This window comes from Hirundo rustica, chromosome 28, assembly GCF_015227805.2.
Source record: "Hirundo rustica isolate bHirRus1 chromosome 28, bHirRus1.pri.v3, whole genome shotgun sequence".
NCBI classification, from domain to species: Eukaryota; Metazoa; Chordata; class Aves; order Passeriformes; family Hirundinidae; genus Hirundo; species Hirundo rustica.
The window spans coordinates 5,223,713-5,238,696 of record NC_053477.1 but is presented as its reverse complement, the minus strand read 5'-3'; the positions used below and the strand labels follow the sequence as shown (position 1 = coordinate 5,238,696).

The window sequence follows — 14,984 nt, the reverse complement described above, 5'->3', positions numbered from 1 at the left end:
GAGCGCCCTCCCTCCCGCCCGCCCTTAAAGGGGACGCGCGGGACCGGCGCTCGGCGCGGTGCGGGCCGCCCCGGCGAGGAGTGAGGGAGTCGCGATCTTCGTGGCCGCGATACCGCGTGGGTCGGAATGAGAGGAGAGCACAGCTCGTGCGCTGCGTAAGTAAAATTGCAGAGTTGTCGTTTTCATCCGACAGCATCTCCAAAACTTGCCAATCCGGGCTGCACCATTTGTGTTTCCCACCGCACCGCCCGAACCACAGCGCTATTCTGGGCATTGCGTTAGGTTTGGATACTTCCTCCTCCCGGTCTGGCTTGGCGTGAGATGCTTTAATGCCACTGCAAAGACGCACAACAGTTCGGGGGTGGAAAGTGCACTCCAAGACCTACCACAACTCACCTCGCCTGCACTGGACCCTGCCAAAGCCACCGGGCACTGAGGGTCCCGTCTGGGTGACACGGGCCTGCTGCGGGATGTCATGATGTCACACTTCGTCACTGACATTAAACAGTCCTGCTGAAATTATCCCGAAGATCAGCTTAGAGAAAAGCCAGCAGATGGTGCTTGACAGGGCAGACACTTCTATTGCTGGCTTTCCTGAAATACGTTAAGCCCTACAAATGGCACCACACTCTGTAGACAGCTATAGTTGTCCTTAAGCTGTGAAAAGCCAGGAAATAATTTTTGAAATCTTCCCCCAAGGCCATTCAATTGTTAGCATCTTTAATCTAGAAGGCAAATGGCTGTTAGCTTTAAAAATAAAATAAATTAGCCCCTGTTTGCTCAGCAGTGTTTGATCTCAACAACTGGAAGTCCTTTCTGGACACAGTCAAATGCAGCTACACTTAAATCAGATTTATGGTGGTAATGCTATCACCAGCACCGTGAGTCTTGGGGAAATACATTTGATAATCTTGACACAGATCTTGCAGAGAAGAGCTAGACATTCAGAGTACCCAGTGTTTCATCTTTACCATTATGCAAAATAACCAGTGCCGTGCTTTCCAAATGAGGACTCCGTGCAGCCGCTTCCTGAAAATGGAAGTCCCTCACAGGCTAGTTCTTATGTCTTACGCTAAATTCTGTCAGGAGTGTGATTGCTAGTGAATCAGTTCCAAGCAGGCAGGACACATTCATCACTGTAACAAGTGCACCACTGACTGTTTTCATAACAGTACCCTAAGATCAGCTCTAAAATTGATCATCGCCTTTGTCTACCACACTTTGATAACTGAATACCTCATGACCACATCCTGGTGAGTAGATCTTCATTTTCTAGGATGAGTAGCGTCGGTGAACATTTAGCTTTGGCCCTCAACACGCTGTTCCTTATGTGTATCGAAAGTTCATTAGAAGTTTTGCTCCTTGAACTTGCAAGCTCCCCAGACTATTTCTTCTCCCATGGCTCTTTTCAGGGCATGCTTTGCTCCACATGCGGGTCAGGGCCTGTCTGCCAAACATCTTAATTAGGAGTACAGCACACTACACTCGTGCATGAAACAGGAGTTTCTCATTATTAGGACTAAGTCTACATACTGCAGACTTCTAATTATATTAGAAATAATACAGCTGCGCATTCACACACACCTAGAAGCATAATGGGACCCGACGCTTCATTGTAAGGGATAAGGTCTACTCTGTCATTGAACGATAAGGTGTTCAATGGGGAAAAAAATGTTTTGAAGATTGAATCTGCTCTCTGACTGGAAAAGAGAAAGAACAAAACAAACTGCCTGTAAAATCCAGAGCATGCCAGCAAGCAGCTTTCCTCCCGTCCCGCACAGGCTCCTTCCCCGACAATCGGGACGACAGCCGCCTGCCTGGACCATCCCCTACATGCTCGGGAAGGGGTGGGATGCGGACAGCACGCCCCACGGCCCAGGGAGTCTCCACCCCTTCGAGCAGCGATAAAAGTAGGACAGCGAGATCAGAGCAGAGACACAGGAAACACAAACCCGGACTTGTCTGGAAAGAAAATCGTCAAGAGAATACAGGAGAGAAAAAGCAAAAAGGTAGGCACTACTCTGCACTTGTTTCAAAAAGGGCATTCCTGTTTTCAACATGAATTGCATTGTCATTAAATACTATTAAATATTATTATTTAATAAATCCCACTGAGGTACCATGATAGTTAACTAACTGACCAATTGCCTTCCTGTTTTTGAAGAGATTCATAGCGTGGGTAAAGCTGCTAGCGTTCAGTTGTTTCAAGAAAGCTGAAGCTTTCCAGGGAAAGGGCTGACAGCCTCAGGCTCTGACCAGTTAAGCAAGGAGGAGTCTCCTACACAAAGGACATCAATTTGGAGAAATCAGTTTGGAGAAATCAATTTGGAGAAAGTAGAAAATCTTCCTGATGGATTGAGGAGGGCTTTGAAGTGTAAAGCTGCTGAAAGGATTAGAGGGAATAATGTATAGTTGTGACCGCATAAATGAGACTATCAGAACAAAAGCTAGCCTGCCAGACCATTGACACACTGTGCCTTTTTAGCAAAAGCATATGATAATAGTAAAAACTAAAGGCTTAATTGGGAAGAAGCGGTAGAAGTATTGAAAGTAAGTCCTCATCTATCGTCAAGCAAAGTCATTTTGCCTACACACTCTACACAAGAGAAGCCTTCATTCTCACCCAAAGCAGCAGTCTACAAAAAATACAAATCCTCTTAAACCACTGTTACCACAAACTGACCCTTCAGCAGAAGTCTGTGCCTCTGCAAGAGCTCTCTTAAGTATGTGACAGTAATCTGAATCTCAGTCAATGCGTTCAAATCACCGTTACACCGCAACATCAGACAAGCCCATCTCTCTAATAGCGGACATGGTACCGTTGGCATCCTGCAATTAAGAGAAAAAGTACTTGGAATTTACTTCTGTTTTATTCCCTCTCTTAAACACCCTCTCAGTTTCCTTCAGGTGTGAAAGAGTGTGCTTTAGCTTATCAAGTTTCTGAGTTCATCAAGTAAAAGCATATCTGGATCCAGCCCGCCAGTTACCCCAGGAAGACCAGGACACTTAGACCAGACAGCTGAGAAGCGACACGTTGAAAACGTATAAAAAGAATTTTCATAATTTAAAACTTTCATTAAAAGTTACACATTGAACTCCATTCACACTGTAAACCTCCTTTGTTCAACATCTTATTTTTTGTCTCTACAGATAATTTGAGACTTAGAGCTGATGTGGAAAACACTCAGAATGGAAGGCAAGCTCCCCTGTCTCCTTGTGCTGGTGGAAGCAATCATGACTGCCCAGTGCCAGGTAAGAGGCTAATGCTTCAAATAATTCTCTTGCCATCTTCCTGTATATTCAGCAGCACTTCCTCCTTTTCAGCAGACTCCAGCTATCTGCATCAGGCAAAAGGAGAATCTGCTTAGCTCATTAGAAATCAGAGGAAGAAAAATGTTACAAAGTAGTCTATCATTGAATGTGTTATGAGTTATCCTGGCTGGTTTTCATTTCAGTAAGCAAGTCTTCTCTGGATATTCTTGGTGTATCTGTTCACTGGCACCTTTCACTGTTAATAAGAATTCCACTGTAACCAGCCTTCCATTTTCTATGGTCATCATCTTCATCATTACTCTCACTTAAAACGGCACATCAATGGTTCCCTTGTCCCCTCACTTTAAGCTTCACACTGCACACAGCTTGAGTAAATGCTACACAATTCTAAAATGTTTACTCCCTTTCTCAAAAAATTGCTCTCCCACCTTTCCTGCATCTTATCTTCTTTCTCTCGTGGCCTAATTGAAGAAGCTTTCTAAATTGGTTTCTTCCATTAAACTTTATCCAAAATATTTCATTTAATTGGCTGCAGGAGACATATCTCTTAAAGATAATCAAGCTTCAAAGTTTTATGGGGAAACTGCATGTCAGTGAGCAAAGTAACCGCTTGTTGACTGTACCTTGGAAATTATTTGCTTCCTTCAAATAGCAGAAAGCTGACAAGCTTTAGTTAGCATTTGCAATACCGCAAGAGCACATACGTGTTGTGAGTACAGCACATCCCAGGTTCACTCAGATGTTAAGCGATCACCTGGTAATCCGTGGCAACTAAATGATTTGCAATTCTTAGGAGCCCATACTGAGGTACCAGAGGCACTTTTCACTGTACTGTTTGACAAGAGGGCAGACAGTTCCTTAGAGCTTCCTTGATTTACGTGCCCTCAAGAAAAGGACTGACTCTTTGAAGGTACTTGTGCTCTCATCTTTTTTAAGAGAGCAGTTACTCACAGAATTAACCTTCTTTGCTTGCAGGGCTTACACATTCGTTTCAAACGAGGAGCCAGATCTAGAGGTAAGCCAGGCTAACTAAAACCATGTTAGCTGGAGCATTATGAACATGGGAGGGGAAAGCAAATTATGCTGAAGAAACAGAGCCTGAAAGCTTTTTGTCATGGTTATGTGGATGAAAGATTCAGAAGGCAAAATACCAGAGTGTTAATACCATCCACAACAAAATTTTCCCCTCCCTCTGCTCTTGAAAGAAAAAGAGGGCAGTCAATAGCGGAATAGTACATTTGGCAGTACAGCAGTGAGAGAGATGGGACAGTTGTGGTCTGAGAAGGATAAAGGGCGACCCATTAGACAGATGCTCCCATTACAGATACTTTCCTCCTGGAAATAGAAGGGAGTCCTTTTGCTCAGCCAGGTCTTTTCCCTGAATCTCTAAAAGAGGATTTCCTTTCTCCGATTACAGCCATTTGCACAGATAATTCATCTGCAGAAATTTACCAACACAGGGGGACCTGGCTGAGGCTTTCAGGGAGCAGAATAGAATACTGTAGGTGCGACAGTGGTCGGAGTCACTGCCACACTGTGCCTGTCAGAGGTAAGTATGACAAAGAAAAAGGAAATGGTGAGAGATTGTCCGTCGAATCATCCTAAAGAACTCCACTGTCAGGGCTGGAATTACTCCACAGAAAATTTGTCTGGGAATAGAAGAGGATAGAAATGAAAATACCAGTGTACACTGTCATGGGCAGGACTAAGTGGGAGTAGATATGGGGCTGAGAAAGCCTAATAGAATATATGGAGAGAATGAAACTAAGAAAGAATGAAACTAAGAAAGAATGGAAGTGGAAAAGCTGTAAGCACATGGCAATAACAGGTGGGTGGGGAAAAACAGAACAGGCTAAAGGAGACTGATGGGAAAACGAAAGACGTGTATACGTTGCCAGCTTCTCGCTTCTGTGGAATCTAACAGTATTTCCTGGCTTTTGCTTATTCCACAGCCTGTACTAGAAATAAATGCTACAATGGGGGCCAGTGTTCACAGGCATATTATTCCCCACAGCTCTTCATCTGCCAGTGCCACCAAGGTTTCTCAGGGAAGCAGTGTGAAATAGGTGAGTATATCACATCAACTGCTGTGAACAATGCTATTGGGGTTAGCTATGCAGTACACATGGATGAGGTATCCAGAAGCTCCTGCTGTAGGCTAGGCTCTCTAATAAGTTGTCTTTTTTTTATTCTAAAGCTAATACTACAGGGAACTTTTAAGCACACCTGGGTTGTTCTAGATGTCTCTTAATAAAACTGAATTTTGCGACTGAAGACCTTTATATATACTTACAGACTGCCTGACAGAGCATTTTCATTGACTTATTAGACAAGATGTCTGAGAGCCAGGTTTAAACAGAACAGAGACTGGGGAAGCTGTCCTGGAAAGAATTAGGATGCTGTCCTTACATTTTGTACCTTTCTGTTCAGATACTGAAGTTAAATGCTACAAAGACACTGGAGTAACATATAGGGGTACCTGGAGCGTGACAGAGAGTGGAACTGAATGTTTAAATTGGAATAGCAATGGCCTGGTGGACTGGATGTACAGTGGCCAAAGACAGGATGCTGCTGAGCTGGGATTGGGCAATCACAACTATTGCAGGTGAGGAGCTGATGGCACACAGGTCAGAGCCACAGGAATCAGCCCATTCTAAGAGCCTGGAGCAAAAGAATGGCTGCTTGCTGTAGTCTGATACCAAGCAGGGAACACTCTGCACGTGTGCAGATACAGTGCAGCCCATGAACACTAACTGCAATGTCTGTAGAAATACCTGACCTTCAGATCTTCCTAGACTGTATGTCTGTGGCAGACTACAAAATGCAAGTATCTCTCACGCCACAGTCTTTCTCTTGCCCCTTCCCAGTCCTCCCTAAACTCCATTTGTAATTCAGCTTCCTACAGCTTCAAAACGTGATCAAAAATGTAAAAATATAGTGCTTTCTGTACATGACCTAAACTGCATAAGCATGCTGTCCACTCCTGCTAGCTACTGGCCATCTCATTTTCTTCACCTCAGTGTATTCCACAGTTTTATAATTAAAATCGGAATAGCAACTTCTGATGGTTCCGTCCACATCTTCACTGCAGAGCAGGACTAAGTGAATTAGATGGCCCACATGGCACTATTGACAATAGCTTTATAATTATGCGTAATATTGTAACTCTTTCAGAAACCCAGATAAGGATTCCAGACCTTGGTGCTATATCTACAAAGGGGGAAGGTACACCTGGGAACACTGCAGTGTGCCCTCCTGTTCAAAAGGTATATGCAGGGGACAGGGAACGGACGTTGGAATTTCCATTATTTGCAGCATATATAAGGGTTCTCCGTGAACTTGGGCTATTTCTGTAGCCTCAAAAGTTGAGACTCTCAAGTTGTATCATATTTAGGTTCCTAGTATTTATGACACTGAGAGAATGATATACAGAAGTAATATATATCTAGATGCCTTGACAGAAATCACACCTAGGAACAACCAAGAGGTTCGCATCAATCAGTTAATGTGCAGCTTTCTTATTGAAGTTAGGAACATCAACTGCAGATCTGGAAGAGGCAGAGATTACCGTGGCAGCCACAGTGTTACCAGTTCTGGAGCTACCTGTTTGAAGTGGAATTCTCGAATCCTTGTTAACAAGCTATATACTGCTTGGAGAAGAGATGCCTACCAGTTGGGCCTTGGTAGTCACAATTTCTGCAGGTATGTGGTTGGTTATAGAACAAAAAAAACCAAAACCAAAACAAAAAAAAATCAAAAACAAACAAAAAATCAAAAACAAACAAACCACAACTAAACAAAAAAAAACCCCACCAAACCATCTTGTAGTACTCTTAAGGCAAGGTGCTAATCTTTTACACAGATTAACAAAGCACATTACTGGTGGCAGTGAAACTCCCAACAGTAATTTTATTCCACCTGACCTATTTATGCTTCTCTAAGTTCAGAGTCTGCAAGTGAAAATTTCATTTGCACTTAGGGAGTGTTCCCTTAGGGCCGCCCATATCAAAAGGAATACACTCGGGTCACAGTCTGACACCTTGACATCTCTGCAGATCTGATAATACAAATGGCTCTTCTCTTTCTTATGCTGCAGGAATCCTGATAATGACAGCAAGCCCTGGTGCCATGTCCTGAAAGGAAATCAGCTCACATGGGAGTACTGCAATGTACCTACTTGCTGTAAGGATACCAGCACTCCTGGTTCTTCTCTTTTTCTATAGTATTACTGTCCTCCATGTCATCTGTATTAAAATAAGATCTGGAGAAAAAAAGCTGTATTGCACTCAAGCGTTTTCCAGTAAAAAAAGAGCTGGAGTTAAACAAACAAACAAACAAGCTTTCTGGAGCAGAAAGAGATTCTGTAGCTCCACTCTCACAGAAGTGCCTCTTGCTCTGCCAAAAGGGAAGATTGCAGAAATGGAGGACAGGAAAGGCAGGGTTTCCTTACTGTATTTTTCAAAACAGAATACATGTTTCCTAGGAAACAGGGATGACTCAAATACTAAACAGTTCATGGCTGGCTGCCTCAACGTGGACTGGTGACAAGCAGGCTCTTAACCGTAACTCAAAGCAAGAGTGCCTGAACAAAAAGCCTGTTTCTGGGTTTTGTCATCCACAGCCACCTGTGGCTTACGGCAGCGCAGAGTACGCCAGTACAGGATTAAAGGTGGTTCCTACGCCGACATTGCAGCTCACCCATGGCAAGCTGCCATCTTTGTGAAATATCACCGAGTGCCTGGAGAGCACTTCCTCTGTGGAGGAATTCTGATCAGTTCCTGCTGGGTTTTGTCAGCTGCTCACTGTTTTGAGGAAGGGTAAGTTGAGGATTGGGGGGGAAAAAAAGTCTGGAAAATAGAAGCATCCAGCATAGCTTTACTGGAAGGGTGTAAGTCTGCGCTAAAGATTATAGGTAATTGTGCTGAGCATTACAGAGAGGCATTTGATTGGGCAAACTAGCAGGATGGCATTAAGGTACCACAGGAGAGTATCAGATACCTTAAGAACAAAGTTGTCAATACACATGCAGAACCATCTGGAAAACTTGAGAACAGCAAGGGGCTGGCAGAGGAGCTTTGCCCTGATGACTGTAAGCATATAGAACAAAAATGAAGGCAAATAGGTCACTTTGAAGTCAAACTACCTGGGTAACAAAGTAGTAATAGAGCTAAAATAGTAATAATGAAAAAAGCAGTCTTTCTAACAGCACATCTTCAAGGGAAAGGTCCACTCTAGTTAACACAGGACCAGAGACTCTCTTGTTCTTCAGCTTTAGTACAAATCAGCTGAAGATTGTGCTCGGTAGGACTTCCCGAGCAACTCCCGAGGAAAACGAACAGAAGTTTCAAGTGAAGAACTACACTGTGCATCAGAGATTTGACTCAGAAAATTTCAACAATGATATAGGTAAGAACTTTTCTGACTTTGTGACTGGAAGGTCATGGTTGGCTCAAGTTTGTGGTTAATGAAGTGGGGATATTTTTCTTTGTTCAGCTCTGTTGCAGTTGAAGTCAGATGCAGAAGACTGTGCTGTTGAAACAGACACTGTACGTGCTGCCTGCCTCCCCATGCCAGAGATGCAGCTGCCTGACTGGACTGAATGTGAGATCTCTGGTTATGGCAGAAATGAAGAATGTAAGTAGAAGATACATGTCTACACATCCAGACCTTGAGTCCTCTGCCCTCAGAGAACTCAAGCCTTTAGTGTCACTGAATGTGTAATGTATCATACTGGCTTATATGAGCACTACAAAATGAATGTAGAAGTAGGAGTTACTCAAACCAAGTTTTGCTGCAAGTTATTCATCTGAGTTCTGTCAACTGTATGGGCTAGTAGAGTCTTCTGTGATACTCTCCACAGTAAAAAACGAACAAACAAACAAAAAACCTAAAAAAAAAAAACCAAAAAAAAAACCCAACCAAAAAAGGCACAATGAATAAGGTAGGAAAGGCATAAGATTTGCAATCAGGGCTGCCACATCTGCTGTATTCAGTATATTTAGATACTGTAATTTGGACAGAATCCCATTTCGGTCGAGGCTTGGTACACCATACAGTTGCAGATTGATGCATTATTCTAAGAGACATTGGCTATGCAGAGAATAGCAAAAAAAAAAAAAAAAAAACCCAACACAAAAACAAAACCAAAACTAAAGAAATAACAATCCCAGATATACATTAAAAGACTGGTTAAATTACTTTTAAAGTGAGCTGTAATAAACAGAAATAAAAGCTGTGTCAAAGTGAACACAGGCAGACCTGTATTTACAGCAAACAAAAAAACCAATCCCAGCTCTTATTTTACTTTCTTCCTTTTCCATTTTCTTTAAATTCTCTAACTTGTAAACTTAGTAAGACAAAAACTGTGAAGCATCCATCATACAAGACCTAAGCACAGTTTGGACCCATAGTGGTTTTGGAACAGACCTAAAAGCATAGCATGTAAGTTAGGCGTAAAGTGTTTTTAAAGTGCTTTTAAAGCTTGTCCTCAGCATTGCTTACAGGGAGTACAGGACAAACTCTGAGAGGGAAAAGATGCTGCAACTGTAATTCAAAACTACTGAATAACAACAATCCTGCCAACTTTCAGTTTGGTGCCATTGTAGCTATACAGGAGAATAAAACTGATATCCAAATCAACCACCCAAATCTCAATTCCAACATAATTGTACCAGTTACTCAGTATTACACATGACAAAGCGTCTAACTTTTTAAAGTACAAGTGTAACGTTAAGAAGTTAGGATCCTGTTTCATACAGTTAAGGCATTTTCATAGACATTTCCTGTTACTTCAATTTGATTGATGTAACTCTGTGAAGATGACTTACCCACCCAAGAAACCCAGCAGTCTTTAATTTGGAGCCTACATAAAACCTCTCTAGCTTGCTGAAGAAACAATATTCTTTCTCAACTAGATTTAAGCTGTTCTGATTATCGAAGTGGAACAGCCAAGATATAAAAAGACCCTTTCACAAGGAAATTTTAGTTTAGCCACAGAGCTGCTTCTGTTCACTCTCCCCTTACATACAGAAACTGAATTGAATCTGTTAAAAAACATATATATGCACATACACAGATATATATATGTATTTATATTGCCATTTTTCTTCCAGTTTCTCCGTTCTATTCAGAGCATCTGAAGGAAGGCCATGTCAGATTGTTCCCAGCCAGTCGGTGCACAGCACAGTATCTAGACAACCGGACAGTTACAGACAATATGTTATGTGCAGGAGACACAAGGCACCTTGATGATGCCTGCAAGGTAAACCCAATTCTGTTCTTTTTTCTTTTATTTTCTTTGTCTCTTATTTTCTCCGTACTTTGAGCTAACGAAACAAAAAGCTTCAGAAAATTGTTTCAATAAGTTATTCGTCTACATGGCAGTTCTAGTAGACTTTTGATGAACAGAACAGAACTGGTGGCTCCTCTTTCATTTTTCTTCCCTCACCCCTCATGGAGGAGAAGGCAGGGAATACTTAAGCAATCAGACCAAAGCAACACAGACTGAAAAGCCCAAATACAGGAAATACCACAAAACTGAACAGGAAAACCCACCCCAGCATTTCCTGGTATTTTCGGTTATGTGAGCATGCAAAACACTCAGCAGGAGGTTCTGCACAAGGAATGGGGTGCCCCTCTACTGAAAAGTAGCGAAAAGAAGAATAAAGGCTGAAAGATGTTGGAAAACAAGCAGCTATGACATGAGGAAAAAGCAAGGCATGCATTCAATCCACATCCTTTCTGTTTAAACAGCTATTATTATTATTATTATTATTATTATTATTATTATTATTATTATTATTTAATAATTTTGCTTTACTGTTACACACAGCAGTATAAAACCCCTGGGATCTTTATAGCGAAATGAGCTCCATACAAAGTTAGACACTTCATTGTTACATTTTTCTGTGTCTCTCCCCATAAGATGAGCATTGAGGGAGACTGGAATATGAAAGTGACTTTACAAGTAAAGTACTGTTACTAAGAGCGCTTGATTTGAGAGCGTACAACATAGGGTATTTCTGTAAACGCTAGTGCACCCCTAAAGCCAGTGGGGTGGGAAAAGCAATGCAAAACCAAAGAAATTGTTACTAATCTGTTACTTCTCTGTAGGGTGACTCTGGAGGGCCTCTGGTCTGTATGAAGGATGATCGTATGTATCTGATTGGAATCATCAGCTGGGGAATAGGTTGTGGCCGCAAAGACATACCTGGTGTTTATACAAATGTGAATCGTTATCTCGACTGGATTCGCGACACCATGAAACTCTGAGAAAGAAAGATGAACCTTTTGCAGTCTTGCAACCGTGCCCTCACAGCTTCCTTAGGGTGCTTTAAGTATGCTGACAGGGCTTCCTGTTTGTCCAGATGCTTTTGATTTCTAGTACAACAGGAAGACAAACTGCACAAATGTGTGTGAAACACACACACAAATGTGTGTGAAGGGCATGTTCTCAAAATACTCTCCTTTCCTTATTACAGGTTATTAGAAGCTAATCTCCTTTCCCCCAGCATCACCAAACTTTCACCTTGCATTAAATCACATAAGTACAATAAAAAAATTAATTCTGGCCCTGAGTGAATAAACCAGGAGAGAACATCATGAATTTCTTTAGCAGCTATATTGTTTTAGGAAGGGGTGTGAACTGAAGGGGTTATTTAATTTCCTGAAAACTTCATCTCCCTCCTTACTTGGCTGTACAACTGAAGACATTAAGCTCTGTCCTTGTATCATTTGAATTTGCTAATTTAAGCTGGTTTCAAGAGAAGAAATTGTTTCCAATAGAAAGAACAAAAGCTGCAGGCATGGGCTGCTTGTTTCCAGATCAATATACTACTCGCTTCTTCAGTTTGGAACCAATTAATTAACTGAGTTTGAGCTCAAACTCTGTGAGCAAATTCAGGATGGGGCATGCTTATTAGGACATTTTATTCTTTCACTTGGTTTTGCTCCTGGTAATGGAATGGTTAAAAATTGTAACACTAGCCGGATCTGCCACAGAGTCAATGCATATTTTTGACTATTAAATTTCTATGCATTATCGTCTGATATGAAGCAAAAGCTCTCTCTTCTGTGCAGCAGGGCAAAATAAAGGACAAGTGTATTGGTAGCTGTTTTAAGTGCCTGCTAGATTATATCCACAACTAAAGGCCAAATCAGATATCACTAGGCTGCCTTTGTCTTTTACTGGAAGACAGGACAGGTACAACCAAGCCACCATGAACCAGAATCCCAAGAATCACCATTACTTTCTTGCACTACAGCTGCCACATGATGCTAAGTGCCATCTATGCACATCCTAAGAGTGAAGCCGCTCTGAGAGCTTCTCTTTTGTCCCACTGTTTTGTAAAGAGAAAACAGGTGTAACTACTATTTTATAAATTAGCCTGTTGTATTTGGGAAATTCAAAACATTGTAACTCAAAATGTTTACTCTCACAGTTTTTAAGGAGCTCTCTATTAACCGACTAGCACAACAACTACTCAGATAAAGAATCTAAGCAGGTATAGAAAGAGAGATTTGGTAAGATGGCCATTACTCTCTTGTAAATGGCAACTTTACAAATGGTCTGTGAGTTTCTAGCTGATGGCTTAGAAATTGACCTCAGAGATCTTCTCTAATGGCCTCAAAGGAGCAATGGTCAAAGTCTGGTTAGCTTCAGCAACAAGTCTCATATTCCAGCCAGTCGAAGGAGAAAGTATGTTTTTTAATGAAGAGTCACGGTTCAGGTTTTTGGTGTGATTTTCTTGTTGCTGTTGCTAGTTTTATTTTATTATTAACATTGGGAAAAATACAAATTAATTTCCCTTCATTTCCCTTAAGCCCACTTCCAAGCACTCTTGTGCCTCACTGTCTTGGCATTCCCAAGCCTGCCAATACCTGCAGCCTGTAAAACAGTCTAAAGTATTTAACTGAGGAACACAAGTCAGAGTCCCCAGAAAGGCAACTTCTGTTTTGCAGTTCAAACAATCTATTAAATATTTGAGCTCGATGCAATCTAACAGCCACTAACAAAATGTAACTGAACCACACCTAACACAGATCTCTTTTTAAAAAACAGAACCTACAAAAATGTAAGCTGCAGAGAACAGTTTTACCTCACAGCTATTACCAATTCCTGGAAAATACCATGACATGAAATATCCAAGTTGACAAAGAATGCTAGATAAGCCCTAGCTGCCATCTCTGCACTTGTTCATTCCTTTCATCCTGGTCTGTCTTCTGAGACATCTCTGTAGCTGACTAAAACGACAGCCCAGAATCAACCCCAAAGTTTTACAAATGGTTCTTTATCCTTAATTTTGTAATAGATCCTTAATCTGGGAGATTTACCAAATCCTTCTCCAATAGCTAGCATCTAGTATTCTCCAGCCTTACTTTAACTTGCATTTCATTTCTCAGAAGTTGCTGCCAGCTAGCTCAGTGCCTTTAACTGCCCTTCTCTGGCTTCTTAACCCATCACATCCTTCCCTGATTTAAAAAAAAAAAAAAAAAAAAAAAAAAAAAAAAAAAAAAAAAAAAAAAAAAAAAAAAAAAAAAATCCCCGAGATGGTTTCCACCTTTACATCAACGTTTCCACTTCTAACATGGTTTATCTTTACTTGTCCTCTTCCAGCACACAGTAGCACCATCTTGAGACAAGGTCTTAGAATAAGGACTGCCATCTGCGTGCTTGCTTTCATGTGACTTAGCAGCTGATGTTGTCACACTCAAGTTGTTTCAGAACCCCAGTACTTCCATAGGAGCTTGCAGCCATCTCAGACTGGTAGGTCATAAGGGCCTGACGCCCTTATGGATATAAGAAACCTTTTAATATCTCAAGTAACATGAATCACTTCAGCAGCAAATAAAAGATCCTTTAAAAATCAAAGCTACAAAGCCAAGGGACAGTATCAATACTTGAGGAGTGGAGGGGTGATGAGGTATTTAATTATCTTCATAATCAAAGCACTGCCCTTAGCCTGCTACTGTTGGGGGTTAGATTTGTTCCTTTTTGTCTTAAAGAATTTTTCCCAATGAGTTACTAAGAAACAAAGTGCTGGTGCTTAGATGGTGCTTGACCCACACAAAAGACGTAGGGAGGGAGAAGATCACACGAAGTTTGGGGGAGGGAAAAGGACAGGGCTGGGGGAGCTGAGGGTTCATTCACTTCCTGCTCTGGGCATCGGAGAGGTACGGTTGCGTGAGGAGTCCACTGTTAACGGAGGGTCCGGTCCTGGGAATTCTACCATCATCCATCATCTGTCCGGGTGCCCAGGAATTCTGAGCCCCCTTCGCCTGCCCTGCTGGAGCTGGGCCAGCCCTGTCCAGCTGTCGTGGCTCCTTCAGCACTGCTCACTTTGGCGGGACACCCCGCTGCCTGCTGGGGACCGCCACGGTTCCAGCCACCAGCCCCGGAGTTTCCACCGTTTCAACTCGGTGCTCTCGGGGTCCCAAGGGATCAGACTGCCCCGGGCTTTGTGAAACAAAGCCCCTCGAGGTTCCTGGTTCTGTTTATTATTAATGCTGTAGTTATTGTTGTTCGTTTGCCTTGTTATACTTACTAGTAAAGAACTGTTATTCCTTTCCCCATAGCTCTGACTGAAAAGCCTCTTTAATCTTCTAATTTATAATAACTTGAAGGGAAGGGATTGGAATTCCCCATTCCTGGAGAGGCCCCGCTCCTCCCTAGCAGATACCTGTCTTTCAAACCAAGACAGCTACCCAACTCA

The 14,984-nt window shown here is 42.1% G+C and overlaps 1 protein-coding gene across 5 annotated transcripts; it reads left to right on the top strand.

Annotated features, from left to right (window-relative positions):
- The first annotated feature begins 26 nt into the window (after positions 1-26).
- Positions 27-13,772, top strand: PLAT (plasminogen activator, tissue type). Of its 5 annotated transcripts, XM_040087800.2 has the most exons (16): positions 36-155; positions 1,782-2,009; positions 2,898-3,042; positions 3,151-3,252; positions 4,249-4,288; positions 4,691-4,822; positions 5,226-5,339; positions 5,704-5,878; positions 6,448-6,539; positions 6,801-6,975; positions 7,370-7,455; positions 7,895-8,090; positions 8,543-8,679; positions 8,767-8,907; positions 10,386-10,534; positions 11,386-13,772. In XM_040087800.2, the coding sequence occupies exons 4-16, from the start codon at positions 3,172-3,174 to the stop codon at positions 11,542-11,544; spliced, it is 1,677 nt and encodes a 558-aa protein (XP_039943734.1). In that variant the 5' UTR covers positions 36-155; positions 1,782-2,009; positions 2,898-3,042; positions 3,151-3,171; the 3' UTR covers positions 11,545-13,772. The 5 variants fall into 5 exon arrangements, with proteins under 5 accessions (XP_039943735.1, XP_039943734.1, XP_039943737.1 ...); XM_040087801.2 differs by lacking the exon at positions 2,898-3,042 and having other exon boundaries at positions 27-155; XM_040087803.2 differs by lacking the exon at positions 4,691-4,822.
- The last annotated feature ends 1,212 nt before the right edge of the window (positions 13,773-14,984 follow it).

What these genes read in the sequence shown, in the direction of transcription:
- PLAT (XM_040087801.2), top strand. Translation starts at nt 3,172, where the DNA reads ATGTGGAAAACACTCAGAATGGAAGGCAAGCTCCCCTGTCTCCTTGTG. An exon ending in TCATGACTGCCCAGTGCCAG is followed by an intron (nt 3,253 to 4,248) that starts GTAAGAGGCTAA and finishes CTTTGCTTGCAG; the next exon opens with GGCTTACACATTCGTTTCAA. An exon ending in ACGAGGAGCCAGATCTAGAG is followed by an intron (nt 4,289 to 4,690) that starts GTAAGCCAGGCT and finishes CTCCGATTACAG; the next exon opens with CCATTTGCACAGATAATTCA.